Source organism: Bos grunniens, chromosome 3 (genome assembly GCF_055505025.1).
Source record: "Bos grunniens cultivar Pamir isolate PY7600 chromosome 3, Bosgru_T2T1.0, whole genome shotgun sequence".
NCBI classification, from domain to species: domain Eukaryota; kingdom Metazoa; phylum Chordata; class Mammalia; order Artiodactyla; family Bovidae; genus Bos; species Bos grunniens.
Window position 1 is genome coordinate 66407273 of NC_141167.1, and position 22200 is coordinate 66429472.

The 22200-nt window shown below is 34.2% G+C and overlaps 1 protein-coding gene across 2 annotated transcripts in view; it reads left to right on the plus strand.

Annotated features, from left to right (window-relative positions):
- Positions 1-22200, plus strand: part of PKN2 (protein kinase N2) — a 135048-nt gene extending 112848 nt beyond the window's left edge. For both annotated transcript variants that reach the window (XM_086390976.1, XM_086390977.1), the window contains exons 16-22: positions 5799-5975; positions 10513-10575; positions 12146-12222; positions 15293-15435; positions 18893-19000; positions 19469-19549; positions 19636-22200. In XM_086390976.1, coding sequence (XP_086247102.1) covers positions 5799-5975; positions 10513-10575; positions 12146-12222; positions 15293-15435; positions 18893-19000; positions 19469-19549; positions 19636-19839 — 853 coding nt within the window. In that variant the 3' untranslated portion in view covers positions 19840-22200. The remainder of the gene's footprint in view (positions 1-5798; positions 5976-10512; positions 10576-12145; positions 12223-15292; positions 15436-18892; positions 19001-19468; positions 19550-19635) is intronic.

Genomic DNA, 22200 nt, shown 5'->3' on the forward strand with positions numbered 1-22200 from the left:
ACATGGGTTTGGACTCCGGGAGTTGGTGATGGACAGGGAGGCCTGGCGTGCTGCAGTTCATGGGGTTGCAAAGAGTCAGACACGACTGAGCAACTGAACTGAACTGAGGACATTACCCCTACTTTAAGAGGTGGCAAGAATACACAGAAGAACTATACAAAAAAGATCGTAATGACCCAGATAACCACAGTAGTAGGCTCACTCACCTAGGCCAGATATCCTGGAGTGCGAAGTCAAGTGTACCTTAGGAAACATCACTATGAACAAAACCAATGGAGGTGATGGAGTTCCAGTTGAGCTATTTTAAATCCTAAAAGATAAGGCTGTTAAAGTTCTGTACTGAATATGCCATCAAATTTAGAAAACTCACTCAACAGTGGCCACAGGACTAGAATAGGTCAGTTTTCATTCCAGTCCCAAAGAAGGACAATGCCAAAGAATGTTCATATTACTACACAATTGCACTCATGTCACATGCTAGCAAAGTAATGCTCAAAATTCTCCAAGCTAGGCTTCAACAGTATTGAAACCGAGAACTTGCAGATCATCAAGCTGGATTTACAAATGGCAGAGGAACAGAGATCAAATTACCAACATCCTTCGGATCATAGCAAGCGAGGGCTTCCCTCATAGCTCAGTTGGTAAAGAATCCACCTGCAATGCAGGAGACCCTGGTTTGATTCCTGGGTCAGGAAGAGCCGCTGGAGAAGGGATAGGCTACCCACTCCAATGTTCTTTGGCTTCCCTTGTGACTTAGCTGGTAAAGAATCCACCTGCAATGCGGGAGACCTGGGTTTGATCTCTGGGTTGGGAAGATCCCCTGAAGAAGGGAAACGCTACACACTCCAGGTTTCTGGCCTGGAGAATTCGATGGTCCATGGGGTCGCAGAGTCGGACGTGACTGAGCGACTTTCACTTTACTTTTCATTGGATTATAGAAAAAAAGCAAGGGAATTCCAGAAAAAAAATGTCCTTCTGCTTCATTGACTATGCTAAAGCCTTTGACTATGTGGATCACAACAAACTATGGAAAATTCTTCAAGAGATGGGAATACCAGACCACCTTACCTGCCTACTGAGAAACCTGTATGCAAATCAAGAAGCAACAGTTAGAACTGGACATGGAACAACGGACTGGCTCCACATTGGGAAAGGAGTACGTTGAGGCTGTATATTGTCACCCTGCTTATTTAACTTATATGTAGAATACATCATGCGAAATGCTGGGCTGCATGAAGTACAAGCTGGAGTCAAGATTGCTGGGAGAAATATCAATAACCTCAGATAAGAGGAACTAGAGAGCCTCTTGGTAAATGTAAAAGAGGAAAGTGAAAAAACTGGCTTAAAACTCAACATTCAAAAATCGAAGGTCATGGCATCTGGTCCCAAATGTCATTTGTCACTTCATGGCAAATAGATGGGGGAACAATGGAAATAGTGGGAGACTTTATTTTCTTGGGCTCCTATTACTGCAGATGATGACTGCAGCCATGAACTTAAAAGACACTTGGCCCTTGGAAGAAAAGCTATGACAAACCTAGACAGTGTATTAAAAAGCAGAAATCCTTTGCCAACAAAGGTCCGTGTAGTCAAAGCTATGGTTTTTCCAATAGTCATGTACAGATGTGAGAGTTGGACCATAAAGAAGGCTGAGTGCCGGAGAATTGATGCTTAACTGTTGTGTTGGAGAAGATTCTTGAGAGTCCCTTGGACTGCAAGGCGATCAAACCAGTCAATCCTAAAGGAAATTAATCCTGAATATTCTTTGGAAGGACTGATGCTGAAACTCCAATATTTTAATCACCTGAAGTGAAGAGCTGACTCGTTAGGAAAGGTTGTGATGCTGGGAAAGATTGAAGGTAGAAGAAGGGGACGACAGAGGATGAGGTGGTTAGATGGCATCACTGACTCAATGGACATGAGTTTGAGCAAGCTCTGGGAGATGGTGAAGGACACGGAAGCCTGGTGTGCTGCTGTTCCATGGGGTCACAAATAGTCCAACATGCCTGAGCGACTGAACAACAACAAAATTAATCTCAGTTCAGTCCCTCAGGCGTGTCCGTCTTTTTGTGACCCCATGGACTGCAGCACACAAGGCTTTCCTGTCCATCACCTACTCCCGGACCTTATTCAGAATTAATCTAGCCATAGTGAAAGGTTGATGAGTGATCTTCATTTTACTTCAGTTATAAATTCACTTATTTGGTAACATGGAAGTAAAATAATCTCCAGTAGAAACAGGGAAATATAAAATTCAGAGTGAGAAATAAAACTCGCTCTTAGAGGAATTTGAGGAAAGCATCAGAAAGAGAACAATTATAGGAAGGCAAGAAAAAAATTAATTTAGGAAATAAAATAGATTAGCATGTTTTTAAAAATAATGTAACTTGAAAGTCTGAATAGTAAATAACTAAGCAGAAATCCACTATATCCACTTTTCAGTTCATTCTTTTAATAGATCCATAGAATTCAATGTTATTGTATATAAGTGCAGTTTTTTAATAGGTATTTCTGGAATACTTGATGGTTCTTAATGTCAGTTTTATTTTCTAAATTTTATTTTTCTAGTATGAATCTTATTATTTTACTTATAGAAAATTCCAGACCAACTTATTTTTTGTTTTTTGGTTTGTTTTTGTTTTCTGCTACTTTTATTGAGACAGAATTGACCTGCAGTACTGTATAAGTTTAAGGTGTACAGCCTCATTATTTGATTTATGTACATCATGAAATGATTATCACAGTAAGTTAAGTGAGCATCATATAGATACAAAATTCAAAAAATAGAAAAATACATATTTTTCTGTGTTATGAGAACTCATTATTCTCTCAACAACTTTCATATATAACATATAGCAATGTTAATTTTATTTATCATTATTGTACATTATATCTCTAGTACTTATCTTATAACTGGAAGTTTGAACATTTTTTACTGCCTTTACATAAATTATGCACTAACTTCAAAGTAATGCAATTCATGTACGAAGATCACGTTTTCCACCTACCAATAGTTGAACTTCCTGAGTGCCATCTTCCCCTACTCCTAAGTAAGAATGTTAAATATATGTTACAGTTATGCCTCCTCATTCAGCTTAGTTTCTGTACCAGTTCAAATTTCCAAGCAAAAGAATAGACTTGGAAGTACATTTTTGCAGTTGCAGAACAAAAACATGGCTAGCCAGATTTTTTATATATATCATATATACATATATATGCTTTAATCCTAAGATTAGCCTTATTAGTGATATAATTTTCTACTGACCAAAATAACTATTTATACAGTTTTTAAGTTTCTAACATATCTAATAATGTACTAAAGGAAGTATGCCAAAAAAAATGTTAGAATTGAACTAGTCACTTAGGGAGATAAACCATAAATACGTTATGCAAATAAAAGAAACTAGATATGCTTGAGTTAAAGATAAACAACATAGACAGTCACAGCTCATAAAAAGGGAAACATCAAAGTGACAATGCACTGGTGGATGTAGGTAAGACCTTGTAAAGAAGAATGGATTGTGCTGGTCTTTGGCAGATGGAAGATACGTGGGAACATGGAGAGGAGAAATGACAATTTAGGGAAAAATGTTTTGGACAAAATGAAAAAGGTCCCAGTTTTTCATGGACTTTTAAGGAGAACATACAATTTAGATTAAATTGGGAAAATTTAAAGACTTATGGAGCAGCTTTTTGGTGTGATGTAACATGCTTAAAATTATTATTCTTGTTTGGGTCTGTAAAAGAGCTTTCCTCCTTTACCTAAGATATATATCCAGTCCTCATCAATATTGTCAGTCCTCATCAAAGAATTCTATGAATGGGATTAAAACCATTTTAAGGAGCACTCTCATCAGTTCTTTAGACCATTTATATGTTCAACACAGGTCTAACCTTATAGTTACCCATCCAGTTGAGAATCAGTAACTCACCTGTAGTGGATTAGTAATTCATGCATGACTGATACACAGTGAAGAGGCCATGTTTGTCGTTTGCTTGACAACAAAACATCTTGTCAGTTTGTTATTTCATGTGTATATTTTATCCTCATTAGCCACAATTTAGATAGACTGAGTAAATCACTTGTCTTAGAATCTAATTTGCAGATCTTGCCCAATTGTACATTATTTTCCAATACATTTAAATGGTGATAAAGTCAAAGCTATTAACTTTTCTTTTTAATCATCTGTGAATTTATTTCTAATAGTGACTTAATTTGCAGTAGCATTTAGAAACCTTGCAAATGTATGTAGACATAAGCCAAACACTCTAGAAGCAATTATAATGGGGGTTTCTGAGTATATATAAAATTATAAACAAACTGTATGAAATAGAGGGTAAGAGCTCATCTAGAATATGACCATATTAGATCTACTGTAAACACTATTTCATAGGAGCTATATTTACTGTATTTAAAACTGAAGAGGTGTTTTAGTTCATCATTCAGAATACAACTATATTAACAGCATTGAAAATTCCATGTTCCTTCTACACAACAGTTATACTTTTAAATGTTTTAAAATTCTCTTTAATTTTCTTGAGTCATAGCAATATAGTCTGGATATCCAGACAAATGCTTTAATCTTTAACCTTTTAAAATTAATTCTTAAGAGATCCCAAAGAAAGGAGAATGAGTCTACCTCCTTCTAACATTAGAATTTTGGTTTGGTATTTTGAAATCAACAACCACATATACACATAAACACAAATCTAAACAATTCTTTAATTTTAAAAATAAAAGCATTATTAATGCTTTTCAACAAACTTTAATAGCAGTTTTTTATTCTGATCTCAAAAACAAACCAAAAAATGCCTATTTTATGTTAGAAACATAAATTTAAAATTAAATTTGTATATTGATGAGTCCTTAAAACGTTAATTCAAAGTTATATTTGAATAATGTTTGACCTGGTTTTCTTCTGCTTTGAGGTTTTTTTTTTCCTTTCAGTTATATGTATATGTGTGTCTATTTTTCAAATTCTTTTCCCATTTAGGCTGTTACATATTATTGAATAGAGTTCCTTGTTGGTTATCCACCGTAAATTTACCAGTGTATATATTTCTGCTTTGAGATTTACGTCAGGTTGATTTACTAAATGTTTTCAGGGGACAGAAGGTTGGTATTTCTTGCCATTTAGGCAAAATTAATGTTTCAGAGTCAATAAGTTTGACCACTGTTCTTTTAAACAGTTTATAAGAATTCTTACAGGGAAAACCTGTGATAGCTATATAGATTTTATAGATAAATTGTATCATTCTCCAAGAGCTTCCTATAAGCATGTTATAGAATTCTCCATGAAACTCCTTTATTTTCCAGTAGCCTTCTAAATTAAAATATTATATAGTGTATTTTTACTTCTCAGCTTCATATGATGGAATATTTGGATACCATGGTTTGTGAATTATACACTATCCTTGAAATCACCTTGATGACAAAGTCTATATTTTAAAATTATGCTTTAGGTTCCTAAATCCTCTGACCAATTTCTGAAAAATGTTCACAATTCACTTGCAATTAAGACTTTTTTATGATTACCACTAGTCTTATGTGTGCTACTCTGATACTATCAATAGTGAATTTTATGTCATGGTAATCATATTTAGATTAAAGTTATTTATATATCACATAGCCCAAATTTTCAAAGCATTTATAGCAAAATGACATATTTTATGGTTTTAAAGTCATAATGATTAAGAGCTTCGCTTATTTTAAGAGTTTAGTAATTTTTAAAGAATGTTATTTGCAACTAGAACTTTAAAAAAAAATACCAGTGATATTTTAATGTTTTCTCTTACAGCCTGATGTGTGAAAAAAGAATTTTTGAAACTGTGAACAGTGTAAGGCATCCCTTTTTGGTGAACCTTTTTGCATGTTTCCAAACCAAAGAGCATGTTTGCTTTGTAATGGAATATGCTGCCGGTGGGGACCTAATGATGCACATTCACACTGATGTCTTTTCTGAACCAAGAGCTGTGTGAGTATTTAGACGTTTCTCTGAGTTTCTTCATGACTGATTGCTTTCTGGGAAGAAAGAAAACTCTCTGAATTTTAGATTTATTTTTTTCCCTCAAATGGAAAATAGAGGAAGGAGTCTTAGAACTCTTTACTTGCCTTTTTGCCATATATAAATGTATCTATTTTTCTCTGTTGTTCATGTTGAAAATTTCATGTATTACCCTAAGTCACACTTGATAAGTTAGATATACCATATAGGTTTGTTTTAGTAGAATTTCTTTTTTTTCTAGTATATTTTATCCCTAATTAATGCCACCTGGGACCATAACTTTAAATATTAACTATACTCAAAGTACATTGTTAAGTGAAAAAAAAAATTTAGAAGAGTTCTTATCTTATATTTATATGAAATATTTATATTTGCATTTTAAGGGGTAGTTTAAAATAGTATGCCTTAAGTATTAAAATATTTAATGCATATGCTTAAAATATCTCTGAAAAAATAGAAAAGATTGATATGCATGTCACTTCCAATGAAGGGTGTAGAATCCAGATTTTTGATAATAAATAACTGAGTATACTGTTTAAAATTTATATTTCACTGAATACTTACTGGATGTCAGGTACTGTGTTAATTATTTTAATTTATCACCATAATCCTTTTTGTAGTTTTTGAGTGTGACATTATATGGAAGTTTTGCTTATTCAGATGCAAAAGAATAAATAATAACAAACACTTGTGACTAAACATAATGTGTATATATTCTCCCCTGTTGTTATCTCAGTTCTGTAGCTCTTAAGTGTGGAGCTAGGGATTTGACCCCAGGAAAATTTACTCTTAATAGCTATACTCTATGTGCAGGTGTTCACCAAATTTATGTGTCCAGCCCTTGTATCGTTCCTAAACTTCCAACTCTAATAGCATTCAGCAGCCAACTTGACTTTTCCCTTTATGTAGCTGATAAGTATTTCAAGTATCTCAAAATGAGCTCCTGATGTTTTCCATTTCCCCCCACTTCACCTACCACTCCCCAGCCTGTTGCTCTTCTAGTCTTCTCTCTTATTAAATGGTAATACCATGTACCAGTTGTTCAGACCAAAACACAAGGAGTCATTCTTGATTCTCTTTTTTCCTTACCTGCAACATCTAAATTCTGCCTCCAAAATATAAAAATCATAAACCAGTGATTAGTAAATGTTTGTTGTTGTTGTTCAGTCACTAAGTTGAGACCAACTCTTTTGTGACCTCATGGACTGTAACCTGCCAAGCTCCTCTGTCCATGTGATTTCCCAGGCAAGAATACTGGAGTGGGTTGTCGTTTCCTTCTCCAAGGTATTTTCCTGACCCAGGGATCGAACCTGCATCTCCTGAATTGGCAGGAGGATTCTTTACCACAGGGAAGCTCAGTAAACCTTTATTGGGTTTATTATAAAATCTTTATCTCTTGTCTGTATTCTGACAACTGACATTTGTGTAACATTTTTACTTTCCTCCCTTTATTTGATTCTTACCATAACCATTAGAGGTATAACAAAACAGATAGTAGTACTGTCATATTTTCAAATTTCAAATAAAGAAATAGGGCATTAGTTCTGGTGGATAGTGAAGCTTTCAATAAAGGAGGCAAAAGCCACAAAATAATAGGCGGCCATTAAAAATTTGTTCCCTGCATATTTAAAAATTAAAAGCAGGCCATCTAGACTATGCCTAGCCCTGTACTAACTGCCATGGACATTTTGTTTTTGTTTTGTTACGCTTCTTTTTTGAGATAAATGTAAATTCCTATTCTGCATTAACACACTTTTTATTATTTTTGAGAGTACAGATTACATAGTACCAATGAAACAATTAACCCCAGTGAAATACAAGAATAAAATGCTACATTGCAATACTTTATATCTGCAGTACCTCCCTTTAATTATTCAGATCTCACCTGCAATGTCATTTCTTTGAAGGTCCTTTCTTGAGTACTTTATCTAAAATATCACTGTATCAATAATGTCTAAATCAGGCCATTCTATTCTGTTTTATATTTTATGTTCTCCATTCCACTTTATTTATATCTGAAATTGTCTTATTTATTTTTTACATTTTTGGTTGTCTGTTTCCACTCACTAAAGGGGCACAATGATCACTTATGTCTATCCTGTGTACTAGTAGAACACCTCGAGGGGAGGGGTGGCTCACATATGCTAGGCAAACATATTATTGCTTGAGACAATAGAATCAAAATTAGTCCTAGCCTTGCTGTGTTCTAGCTATGTGATTTTAAATTAGTTACTCTGTGAGAGCTTCATTTTCTGTTTCTGTGAAATATTTATCTTAAAGGTTTAATTTGAACATACTCCCTGTACTCAGTTATTTACTAAGTATCATTAGGACAGTCTTTTTACAAATAAAAGAGAAATCAAGGTATTTTTATAATTGTCACAGTTTTGTTTTGCCACCAAAGTAAGTTTGCTTTAAAAAAAAAAATACCTTAAGCAAGTTTAGAATCACATTGTTTTAATGGACTTCACTTCTGATAATTATTTAAGATCTAATGTATAATAAAATATTTATTAATAGTTGAATTTTAAAATTCTCAAAATTATGGCTCCATCTTTATAAAAATAAGTAAACACAAAACATATCTGCATTATCTATATGTACAAATAAATGCATTCTAAAAGTTTGGAGAACAGTCACCAAACTAATAAGAGCAATTATCTCTATGGATAGTAGTGGCGTTAGGATGAGATGGAGATGTATGAATGAAAAATTGTGCTTTGGGGTACGGGTGTTATGTGTTTTTTATAGAGGAAATATCCTTGTATTACTTGTAAAATTAAGATTCTCTTACGTGTCTCCTTGTAGGCTATTCTACACTGAAGACAGCCCTGCATTTTTTAATTCATTCATTTATTATTGACCTACCTCCTCATTCATTAAGGCTATTGTGTATCAAGCATTTTGCTCAGCATTTAGGCTGAACTCTGAAAAATACAAACATGGTCCAGTCTCTCAAGAGTTAATATTCTAGCTTGGTTGAAGTTTTCCTAAGATCGAAACCTATTTAGCCAATTTCCAGACGTCTTCACCTGTCCCGAGGCAATTTGAGGTCAATAGGCAAACACAAACTCACTTTCCCCACAAAACTTGGGCTACTTCTATTTCTTCACCTCTTCATTATAATAAAAAGGAAACCTTGAGAATCATTTTCAGCTTTTCCTTCTCCCTCATCCTTTATATTAATAGCTAATGAGACACTAAGTCCTGTTGTGCTCATTTTAAAGTTTCTCTTAAATCAATCTCTTATTCTCTTTGTGGTCACTACATTAGAGGTTCTAATGATCTTTCATCGGTACTATCACTTCAGCTTTATCTGTTCCTTATCCCTCTGGATATCTACCTACTTGCACTCCAGCCTTCACACTACTGTCAAGAAATTTCTCTCTAACATAAATCTGATCATTCTGCTCTCTTTAAAATGGTTTGATTCAGTATTGCTAAAAGAAGAATTTTCAGTACAGGCATACCTCAGAGATATTGGAAGTTCAGTTCCAGACCACTGCATTAAAACAAATATCATAATAAAATGAGTCATGTGAATTTTCTGGTTTCCCAGTGCATTTAAAAGTTACATTTACACTATACTGTAGTCTATTAAGTGTATGATAGCATTGTCTTTTTATTTATTTATTTTTTCTTGTTTTTTTTTTTTATTTCAGTCACTTACTCCCAGCATTGTCTTTTTAAAAAATGTACATTCTTTAATGAAGAAATACTTTGCTAAAAAATGCTAACTATCACCTGAGCCTTTGCGATAGTAATGTCAGAGATCACAGATCACCATAACGAACATAATGGTGATGAAAAAGTTTGACATATTGAGAGAATTACTAAAATATGAAACAGACACTTGACGTGAGCAAATGCTGTTGGAAAAATGGCACCCATTGTGTTTCTATTCAGGGTTGCCACAAACCTGCAATTTGTTTAAAAAAAAACCAAACAGTTATCTGTGAAACACAATAACAGTGAAAATGCAGTAAAACAAGGTATGCCTTTGTTCATAATACGACAATCAGGGTCTTTTGCAACTAAATCTCAGGCTGTCTTCTCAGCCTCATCTTCCACTACTTCTTCCCTCAGCATTTACTTCAGCCACAGGCTTGTTATTGGTTGTCAGACATGCTATGCCTTGTACACCGCTATTCCTTTCCCTCTTAGGGAAATGCCCTATATTTCTCCCACAAAAGTTCTACCTTTTATAACATCCTTCTGCCTCTATAATGGCATATTGTAATTTTTTCCAAAGAACCAGATCAAATATCTACGCTTAAGGACTTAAGTGACCCCCACCCAGACGAAGTTAATGGCTTCCATTTTAGAGACTGTATTTTTCTTATTTTTAAAAGACTTAGCACATATCTTACATGTCTGGCACATAGTAAGGACTCAATATTTGTGAAATTAGTTGACTAGAGTTCTGCTTCAAAGCATAAAGGTATAAACTCTGGGATTCAAAAACAGTGGAATTTATTAAAATTCTTTGATTTAATTCTTGAAACAGATTTTATGCTGCATGTGTAGTTCTTGGGTTGCAGTATTTACATGAACACAAAATTGTTTATAGGTGAGTAAAATTTTGATATCTTCTAATTGCTTATTGATATGAAGTAGAATTAAAGATAATTAAGAATAGTTTGTGTTTAACCATCTTCATAATTTTCTCTTTCATATGGTAAGTGACCACTAAAAAAGTTAAAACCCAATTTTGAAAGACATAGTTAACATAACAATTATATGATGAACTTCTCTGTTACTGGTCCTCTGACCATTACCTAATTAGAATAGTCAAATTGTAAGCTGGCCTGCTGCTGCTAAGTCGCTTCAGTCGTGTCCAACTCTGTGCAACTCCATAGACAGCAGCCCACTAGGCTCCTCTGTCCCTGGGATTCTCCAGGCAAGAATACTGGAGTGGGTTGCCATTTCCTTCTCCAGTGCATGAAAGTGAAAAGTGAAAGTGAAGTCACTTAGTTGTGCCCCACTCTTAGCGACCCCATGGACTGCAGCCTACCAGGCTCCTCCACCCATGGGATTTTCCAGGCAAGAGTACTGGAGTGGGGTGCCATTGCCTTCTCTGGTAAGCTGGCCTATGATAACACAATTTACCAACAATATTCATCCTGGTGAATATTTCTATTCAGTTGATCTACTATAGAAAATTTCTATAGACTACTACTACTGAAAATTTGTTCATGATAAGTGGCTTGTGCCATTTTGCTTCCTTCATTAAGCCTTGCTTAATGAAGTGTACTTGAGGACATAGCTGATTAGCTGATTTATGTACTGACACAAACTCCTTACCAAATTGTAGACCAGTTAGAAATACTTCATAGTCCAGGAGCTCGTCTGTGGCTAACACCTTGAACAGCATTGCTCTAGATAAGACAAATTGTAGGAAGGCCAGTCAGAATTAAAAGACTATAAACATGAGTTTATTCAACTTCTAACAATGTTTTCAAGGTAATGGTTTCCTCATGACCTTATTATACTCAAAGAATAAAATATTTTCAAGTTAATTTGTAATCATTTAGTATGACTTAATAACTCCCTCTTTATTTTGAATTATTCTCTTAGAATGTTAAACCTGCTTGCTCATACCCTATTTATGCTGTTCATTTGACAGTTCTTTCTTATGGATGGTATGTAGGGAATTCTAACAAGTCTGAGAGTTCCCTGGTGATCTAGTGGTTTGGATTCAGCGCTTTCACTACTGTAGACCAAATTCAGTCCCTCGTACAGTAACTGAGATCTTACATGCCACGTGGCATGGCCATTAACTTATTTATTTATTAAGCTTGAATAACATGAAAGTATAGGTATCATGAAAGATACATGAACTCTTTCTAAGCTTTAAAATATATATTTAAATAAATAAAACATTTCTCTTGGATACAGTCTTACTTTTCTACATAATGGGGGAATATTCAGAAATTATATTTTGTAAAGTAATAATCTTGCCCCAAAATGAAAATGAATATTTATAATATAGTATTTATAGTATATCTCAAACCATAATATGAAAAAACTCATTTTTTAGTAAAGAGAAAGTATAACTCATATTAAAATGATGTTTCTACTTTATTATCTACTGATTTTATTGATTTTTTTTCATTTTGCTTTTTTTTTATCCTGAACAGAGATTTGAAATTGGATAACTTATTACTAGATACAGAGGGCTTTGTGAAAATTGCTGACTTTGGTCTTTGCAAAGAAGGTAATTGGATATTTTAAAGTGCCTTTTCTAATAAATTACTATTGCTTTGTTCTTTGGAAGTTTTCCTGATTTGTCTATGGAAAGCAAAATGTATTTTTTAATTTATTAAAAATTAAACTTTATTCTTTATTGAGATATTACAGATTGCTCATATAACCTAATCTATAACAATTATTAAGAATTTATTCTGTGAACATGAATAAGATTAGGTTTTCAGAAATCACAGTATGGAAAATAAGACTCTCTTTGTATGGTTAATAATTTTGTCACTACTCTAAGAAAGCATTGGTTAATCACCAGATTTTTTGCTTTGCTGTGATTGTGCAGAGTAAATTTAAATTACATATGCCTAAAAACCTCTCCTGCCTCTTAAAACTTTCAACATTTTAAATAGGAAAAAATGCATATGTATTTTATGTATATATATGTGTGTGTGTGTACACAGAAGTAAATAAATACCTAAACTGGGACAATTTGAATCATATGTAGCATAAGAAAGTGTAAAAAGCATGGGCTTAGGCACCACCCTTGAAGCCTGACTCTGCCACTTATTTGCTCTGTGTCTTTGGACAAGTTACTTCTAACCTCATGGAGTCTGTTTTCTCAGCTATAAAATAAGTGTAATTCTTCTTGTTTAGGAGTATTATGACAGCTAGAGATAGTGCCACAGTTTGTGGCACTGTGCCTAATTCAGTAAATAGGCACATTTAATGCATTGTATTGTAGGAAACATGGTCTCCCTCTCTACCCTGGTACTTCTTGTTTCTTATTCAGCTTTCTTCCCACCATATGCTGTAGTGCTCGGCACATCTTGAGTATTCAGTGAGTATTTAATTAATAAGTAGTTGGATAAATGAATGAATGTCTTTTGTAAAGCTTTGTCCCTTATTTACCCACTGACCTCCTAATTATTGAATCCAGTGAGTTTTTTTCTTTTATTGGATCTCTCTGTATTGGACATGTACCAAACACTGTTGACTGAAATGGTTTTGTTCCTCGGAGTCTGGCCTTAGCCCATTGCTATTCTTAGGTAGTTTTTAGCTAGCCATTATATACTGCTGCTAAGTCGCTTCAGTCGTGTCCGACTCTGTGCAACCCCATGGACTACAGCCTACCAGGCTTCTCCGTCCATGGGATTCTCCAGGCAAGAACACTGGAGTGGGTTGCCATTTCCTTCTCCAGTGCATGAAAGTGAAAAGTGAAAGTGAAGTCGCTCAGTAGTGTGACTCTTAGCGACCCCATGGACTGCAGCCTACCAGGCTCCTCCATCCATGGGATTTTCCGGGCAACAGTACTGGAGTGGGGTGCCATTGCCTTCTCCTAACTAATGATTCCCAAATCTATCATTTCCTTTCCAAACATATATAGTCAACTATCTACTAGACAGTTTTACTTGAACAGTCAGTCAGTAGGTACCTGAATCACTATCCAAACAGAAATAGTTTCTTTTCCTCAGTCTCACTGGCAGTTGATGGCGCCATAATCCTGTCTCCCAATCCGAAAATGTGAAATTGTTCTGGACTGTCTCCTCTTCATTACTTTCCACATCCAGTTAATCACCAAATTGTATTAACATCTACCTCCTTAATGTTTGTTTTTTTTTTTCAAACAATATTTAAGTTTTTCATCTCCCTTCTATTTCCAATCATCATCTTGTTTTAACAAGGCTACTTTAATAGCCTCTTAACTTTTCTGTCTCTATTCTTTTTCTTCCTCAAATCTCAACCTGCCATATAATTGCTAAAATACAAAAGAGGCCCGTATAAATTCAAAGCTGAACATGGTACGTCCCTACTAAAAACCTTCAGTGACAAAGACGTGATATATCTTGCCTCACCTGATCTGCCTGCCTCCTCCAGCCAGATCTCTCGCAGCTTGCTTCTTAGTACCTTCTGTTGCAGCAAAACCAAACTGCTTACAGTGTTTGTCTCTCCACCACTATCACTTATCTCAACTCTATTTGCTTCTGCTCATCCTTTATGCTTCTCAAGTATCACCTGCACATATAAGCTACCTGAGACTCATCTCCTCCTATCCCAAGTACCAAGTCAGCTTTCTAAGATGATCTGATCATCATAAGATGAATGAGCTTTTAACACTTTAGAATACGTTCAGACATTTTCTTCAATAAGTAGAATTTTATTTGACTAATTTATTACTGTATTATGAGAAACATATTTGGGCTTCCCTTGTAGCCCAGTCGGTAAAGAATCTGCCTGCAACGCAGGAGACCTGAGTTCGATTCCTGGGTCAGGAAGATACCCTGGAGAAGGAAATGGCGCCCTACTCCAGTATTCTTGCCTGGAGAATCCCATGGACAGAAGAGCCTGGCAGGCTATAGTCCTTGGGGCCACAAGAACCAGCCACAATTTAGTGACTAAATATGAAGAATGTATTTAGAAAACCAGTTAGCTAAAATGTTAATACTGTATCTCTATATAATATAATACACTTATTCAACTCTTGATTCAACTCTTGATTATCCAAGGGTTTGCTTTTGGTAGTTTTCAGACTATACTCAATGCTATTTTTATAATAAAGCAAGTAAGCATATTTTAAAAATTTAATTGACAGGGTAGAAATTAAAGTTTAGAATAAGTTTTTTTTTCTTTTGTAACTTCTTAGCAGCACTTATAAAGTAATGACAAGAAAGAAAAAATAAGTAGTAAAGTGAAACACGGAAATTTTATTTTTATCCATTAACTAAATAATAGAGTTGCAGTTTACTCCATATTAATTCATAGCATTTTCTTTAAAATCTTTTTCATGGGCTACCCTGGTGGTCCAGTGCTCAGGACTCTGAGCTCTCAGTACAGGGGATCTGGATTTGATTCTGGATCAGGGAACTAGAGCCCACATTCCACAGCTAAAAGATTCTATGTGCTGCAGCTAGGATCTGGTGAAGTAAAAAATAAATAAATAAATATAAAAAAAGAATCTTTGATGTATTTTGAGTTTGATCACCATGCACAAATGTACACCTTTAATTTTGCTTCCTAGCGATATCTTCTGACTCTTAAACGCTAGATTTTTTCTTTGCTAACAAATACCTGAATTTTATCTTTTTCAGGAATGGGATATGGAGACAGAACAAGCACATTTTGTGGCACTCCTGAGTTTCTTGCCCCAGAAGTTTTAACAGAAACATCCTATACAAGGGCTGTAGATTGGTGGGGCCTTGGTGTCCTTATATATGAAATGCTCGTTGGTGAGGTAAGTAGTATAAGATAGATAAAAGGGAAAGATGATTGAGAGAACAAAGCATGGCATTTATAAAACCACTTAATATGTTTCCTGCATAAATAGAACTTAAGCTTTATAAATACTTACATGTATTAGTAATGCTCATGATCCTATGTCACCTTCACTGTCTTTTTTAGGTTGTTATGTTTGTGGAATGTATACCAGTGGTTTGAAAATAGTTTATCTGAGTGTTGCTATGGGCTTCCCAGGCGGCGCTAGTGGTAAAGAACCTGCCTGCTTGTGCAGGTAGACATAAGAAATCAGGTGCAATCCCTGGATCAGGAAGATCCCCTGGAGGAGGGCAAGGTAACCCACTCCAGTATTCTTGCCTGGGGAATCCCATGGACGAAGGAGCCTGGTGGGCTCCAGTCCCTGGGGTCACAGAGCGTAGGATGCGTCTGAAGGGATCTAGCACACTTGCATGGTTATATTGTATGATTTTTAAACACAGTCATACATGACTGATCATTTCATAGGAAATAGAAAGCAGGAAGACTGATAAAAGGAATGTACTCTGTATCTATAAAGAAAAGTCAGCTATGCATTGGTCAGAAATAAATGTTACCTTCAGAAGCAATATAGCAGAATTGAAAAGATTAACATTTTTTTCCTACTATTTTCTTTATATTAATTTAAAATAAATTTCTGGGAATAACTTAGTTTTACACAGAAATTGTTACCACTTAGAAAACAGTGAATTATATCTAATTAATAAAATAGTAAGAAGAGATTAATCTATTTTGTTATAAATTGTTGAAAATGATTAATTAGGGTGGAATTAAGAAAGAGTAAATATTTTTTAGACAAGTAATTGAAAACTACCTAGATGGGCTTGATGGTCTTGAGATGAAAGAAAAATTTTCTTAGGGAATTGGTTCCTTGTTCTGCAGTTTTTCCAATGCCAGTGACCAACCTTCTAGGCATGACAGAACTAGTAGCTGAATGAATGAATGGCTAAATTGTTGAATGTCAGAAATTTCTAGTTTTGCTCTGTGATTGTCATTTAGTGGCACTTATCCCAAACAAGTAAAGAAATGATTTTAGTTCAACCACTGACAGTGCCCTTTGATATGTAAATTGGAATGGAAACTTGGAAAAATAGTGAATTAAAATATATACTATGTGCTAGGTAGGCACGGTTCTATGTGCTTTATAAGCATTAGCTCACTTAATTTTTCACCAACCTTTAATGAGCTCAATAGTAGTCTTATGTTTATTTCCAGATGCATAATTAGAGACACAAAGAAGTTAGGAACTTTAAAGTTTTACAGCTCTCATATAGTGGAGCTTGGATTTTAACTTAATCTCTAAACCATTGTACTTTGCTGCCTCCAAGATAGGGGATCCACACAAATTTATTTCACCTCTGTTTAGAAAAGAGAAACGCATACAGTGCTTTAAGACAGAAAGATATATTTTACACCTTATTCACAGTTTTCTTTACTTTCTACAAGTGCCAGAAGTACCATAATAGTTGTTTCTATAAGCTCTGATAAACTTAAACATTTTTTTAAGTAACATTTTTGTTGCTTTTTTTTTTTTTAATTTAGTGTTCAATTATGTATGAGATTTGTTACCAAAAATTAGGTGCTTGCTTAAAATTTACTCTTTGGAGATGACATGCAAAAAATGAGAGTCTGTTATCAAATACTATAGAATTAAGAGCCAGCTAATTTTACTCCCCCTGATTCTAAAGTATCAGGGAGATTTGGCAGTGAATAGTGAGGAAGTTCCTGTTTCATATTGTTTAAAGGAACTTCTCATTGGTTAAGCTCTTACTAGGAGATAAAAGACAGTGAATCTGGCTATTTCTTCACAATTGCCTTTTGCAATTTAATTTCTTTTTAGCACCTCCATAAAAGGAGAATTGGGAAAAGAAAATTAAAACTCACTGGTACATATATTTTGTAATTTTATAGCACTCGTGAAATCTTAGCATTACCTTTTCTTAAATTTATAAAAGTGAGGTTTGGCTAAAGTTTATATCTAATTCCTCTATTAAAACAAATGATTGAAAACTCACTGGATATATCGTATTTTCAAATTTGTATGAGTTGTGAGGACTTGAATCAACCCTAGGAATAAGCTAACATCAGGTCCCCTTTCTCTGTGCCAAAGAAGAGTGAAGGTATCAGAGAAGTTTAAAATAACCTTAGATACTAGACTTAGATCCTTGACATCTGAACAGACTATTGAATTCTTTTAATATGTGCTTAAAATAGATTTGTTAACCTTCCATTGTTAGTACTGTTAGCTTAAAATCTATTTACAGAAAAAACTTTAACAGCTTAACAAGTATGTAAATATATTTTCACTATTCAAAGACTTGTGGAGTGAGTTTTCAAATACAAAATTTACTTATCACATAGGAGTCAAAATTGCTTCGTATTACCATATGAAATTCTCATTGAAAATCCTTGTGAAATAGGATTTTCCCCTGACTTATTGTATCAATCCCAGAAATTATATTGTCCCATATAACAGGTGTTCAGTGTATGTATTTTGAGTGAGTAAATGAACAAGCCTGATTTTGTACAACAAGCCTGAGTTTTATCAGGCCAAAACTGAAATTTTGATAACTGAAAAGTTTGAAATTTTCTTAGATACAAACAATAATATTAGCAGTTCAGCTTTAGTATGTTGGGTTCTGAAATGATTTTCATAGGTTCCTCAGGTCAGAGATCCCTCTCTTGTTGATATCGCTTTCTGCTTGGCTCTTGTTCTTTAACAACCAACAGGAAGTAAGCAGCCAACTCTAAGGTGTCTAAAATTCTGAGGTAATAAGTCATATCTCATAGCCATATTTTCAGTGTAGTTGAGAGTTTATCCCTATGTACATCAAATTGTTACACTGAATGTTTATTTAACTACTTTTTTTATTACTCAGCATAATTACTGTCACTATGAGCAACCATCTTAACATTCTTCTGCTGAACTGCCTCAAGACCTGTTGTGTATAGAGCATTAAATATGCCTGAAAATAATGTGATTTTTGGCTCCTTTCAGTTTAATTTTGTTTACAGTTGCTTCTTAGTACAGTCAAATTGTCTCTAATTGTGTTTTGCCATTATTAATTTAATACTGACTGGAATTCAGAACACATTCATGTCTGATGTATCTCCACAAACTGTGCTTCCCCCTGTAGTAACACTTCACCTTTTGCATTTCCTTCTGTCTTTCCACAAGATTTCAATAAGTGTATATGGTGTGTCCTCTGGATTATAGATACCTATCTGTTGTGTATCTGTTGTAGCTTCTTGTAGTCCTTATTTGTTTTGGTGGAGGGTTCTTGTTTGATTTTGTTTTTCCTTTTCCTTTTTCTTAGTTTCCTCACTACATGGTTCTTTGTTGTATTTCAGAACTTTGAATAGATAAGATTTTACTATATTGAAACACATTTTGACTAACTCAGGGATATTTCTTCTAGTCTCCCTTCCCTGGTGATGATGAAGAGGAGGTCTTTGACAGTATTGTAAATGATGAAGTAAGGTATCCAAGGTTCTTATCTACAGAAGCCATTTCAATAATGAGAAGGGTAAGAATTTTGTTGTAATATATATATTTTATTTATAAAATAAATACGATACTCAAATACTTTGGCCACCTGATGCAAAGAACTAACTCATTGGAAAAGACCCTAATGATGGGAAAGATTGAAGGCAGGAGGAGAAGGGGACAACAGAGGATAAAAGGTTGGATGGCATCACCAACTCAATGGACATGAGTTTGAGCAAGTTCAGAGAGGTGGTAATAGACAGCGAAGCCTGGTGGTAATGGACAGGGAAGTCACGGGGTTTCAAAGAGTCAGACACGACTGAGCGACTGAACTGACTGATATTAAGAATATGTCCCAGTAGCATTTTAGAAATTGTTTTTCAGTCTTAGATGTTCATGGTTTAGACAAACACATACTAAAAAAAACTCTAAAAGCTTGCAAGTTACGAGAATCCTTCTCAGTGAATCTCTGGTTTTATACTTACTTTCTTCCTTTGTATTGTGTTAGTTATTAAGAAGAAATCCTGAGCGACGCCTTGGAGCTGGTGAAAAAGATGCAGAGGATGTGAAAAAACACCCATTTTTCCGAGTAAGTGTGAAAGTTTACAAATTTTCTGAAACTCTAGCAGTTAGAAGTAGGAAACTAAACTGGTCATTTTATATTTTGTAATCCAGCTAATTGATTGGAGCGCTCTGATGGACAAAAAAGTTAAGCCACCATTTGTACCTACAATTAGAGGACGGGAAGATGTTAGTAATTTTGATGATGAATTTACCTCAGAAGCACCTATTCTGACTCCACCTCGAGAACCAAGGATACTTTCAGAAGAGGAGCAAGAAATGTTCAGAGATTTTGACTACATTGCTGATTGGTGTTAAGTTCCTACACACTGTGAAACCAAGCAGACTGACTCACAAGAAGACCTCTTAAAAATAGCAGCCCTTCATTTGCTCTCTGTGCCAACAAAAGCTGAGTTTTTTTAAACATATGAAGATGTGTTTAAAAGTACTATTCTAATACCTTCTTGAAAAGTGGCTTTTCAATGTATTTTAAACAAAATTCTGAACACTGGAAACAGTTTTATGGAGTTTAAGCTGAATGAACATCGGCCATGAAAGTCTATCACGAATACTTTTGGATCAATAGTCTTATTTTTTAAAATCAGAGGGGAAAAAAAACACTCTTCTGCAGTCCCTAGCTTTGCCATATGCCTGCCTTAAATGGAAGGAAAGTTAATTAGTTAATTTTCCTTAGGTGTGTTTTACAAAAAGAGGAAAAGAGGGCTTAGGATGTTATTACTATTCACACGTAGTATGATTCTGTTTGAATAAGGCAAATGCTCTTATTTTTTTAAAGAAATTACTGTAGTATCCAAAAAAAATGTAGTAATAGTTTGTGCACATTTTGGGGCTTTTTTAAAATGAAATGAATTGATGTCTTGTATTATACATTTTCTATATTTATTAGAAAATTTTTATTGCCTTATCTTTACCAACCATGTTAACAGAGCCTCATAGCTTTCCAACTGAGCTACTTGCCAAACGATCTTATTAAATCAACCATGCTGAAACAAACAGGAACAACTAAACATCTGCATTTACTTAAAATTTTAAGAATGAGGACTTAATGATCATCCTGAACCAAGACACTGTTACCTGTATGCATTCCCAAAGTCTAGATGCCTAGTACATTCAGTCACACTTTCTTCCAGAATCAGTGAACTGATTGCTCCTTTTTTTGATATGCATTGTACATTTATCAACCTAGTTCATCTTGTTCTTGTGTCTACTGTAGAAGGGAACTATATCTTTGTTAAAACATATGGATTATCATTGTATACATGCTGTGAACATGTATATGTGCAAGTTGTAATGTATTCTATGTTGTAGGTTTATTATTTAATTTCACCACTTCATCACTTTTGTACAGTGGCCAAGCAGACACCTCAGACTCCAGCATTTACATTAAGTGCATTTGTACATTTTAGGCCACTGGATCCAGATTTTATATTGGCAGTTACTGAGGGCAGAAGCAATATATTATAACAGAATGTATAAATATTTTTGATAAAACAGTCTATATTTTATAAAAATTATTATAACACTAAAGCTGTACCTCAAAAGTCTCAAAAATAATTTGATCAAATACTTTGTACAAGGATCCATTTGTGGCTTTTTAATGCCCTTATAGGAAAGTCTTTTTGCAAGCCATGACTTTTCTACTTGCCTGGAGTTTTGGTTTTTTGTTTTGTTTTGTTTCAGTTATTTTCCCTCCTAGTCCATGACTTTATTGTTTTTCCTTAGTTCAATAATAACATCTTTGATTCCGTGCTTAGTGTGTTAGCGTTGTCATACCTCAGGAAGAGCAAGTTGTTAACTAACCAATAATGAGTTAACCATTTAATCACTATTGTCTTATGTCTTAAAAATGCTGAAGTTTAAATCCTATGAGAAAATGAAATCCTGTTGATTTATAGAGGTTTTTTGAGCTTAAAACATATATGAATATTCCACCTTGCCAGGGTATGTTGGCATGTTTTTGCTATACTCTGAGAACAGTTAAAATTGTTCAGAGATAATTTCTATTTCCTTATAAATTGATTATAAACCATGATCCCTTTGGGGAAAATATTATAGGAAAAGGGAGCAATATGTTGTTTTAAAATTATTTTAAAATGCCAGTTCACTTCCTTGGTAAAGGACAATAGAGGATCTTAGCCAAACTGTCTGCTTTTAATGTAAACAGTGTTAATACAACATTAAAAAACACTAAATACTTTTGAGGTACAGTCTGCTCACCTTTTCTGGTTCTCAAATATGCATAGAAAGCAATGTCTAAAATAGGTTTTTAGCATTAAAAACTGACATAGCATTTTGTAACTACACAGTGTACAGAATTTTTTTTTTTTAATTAAAGTCAATCACTAAAAAAATTAGAGGGCAGGGTATATTCACACAATTAAGCTGAAGAAAGCACTAATTTTTTTCTGTAGTTTTAAAAATATATATATTTTAGTCAGATTTAAAATTTTTAAACTCTATAGAGTGTAAATATATTTTGTTATTACTGTATGTGTAAGTGACTGCTCAAGCACTTTGTAAGGAAATTAGGATATTTTAGAATGGTACACTATGCATTCAAATGAAATGTGCCTTTATGTCATTTTAAGAAAAAGTGTTTTGCAGTCATAAATTACCACAAATGCACAAATTAAAGTTTAAATAGATTGTAATTTGTAA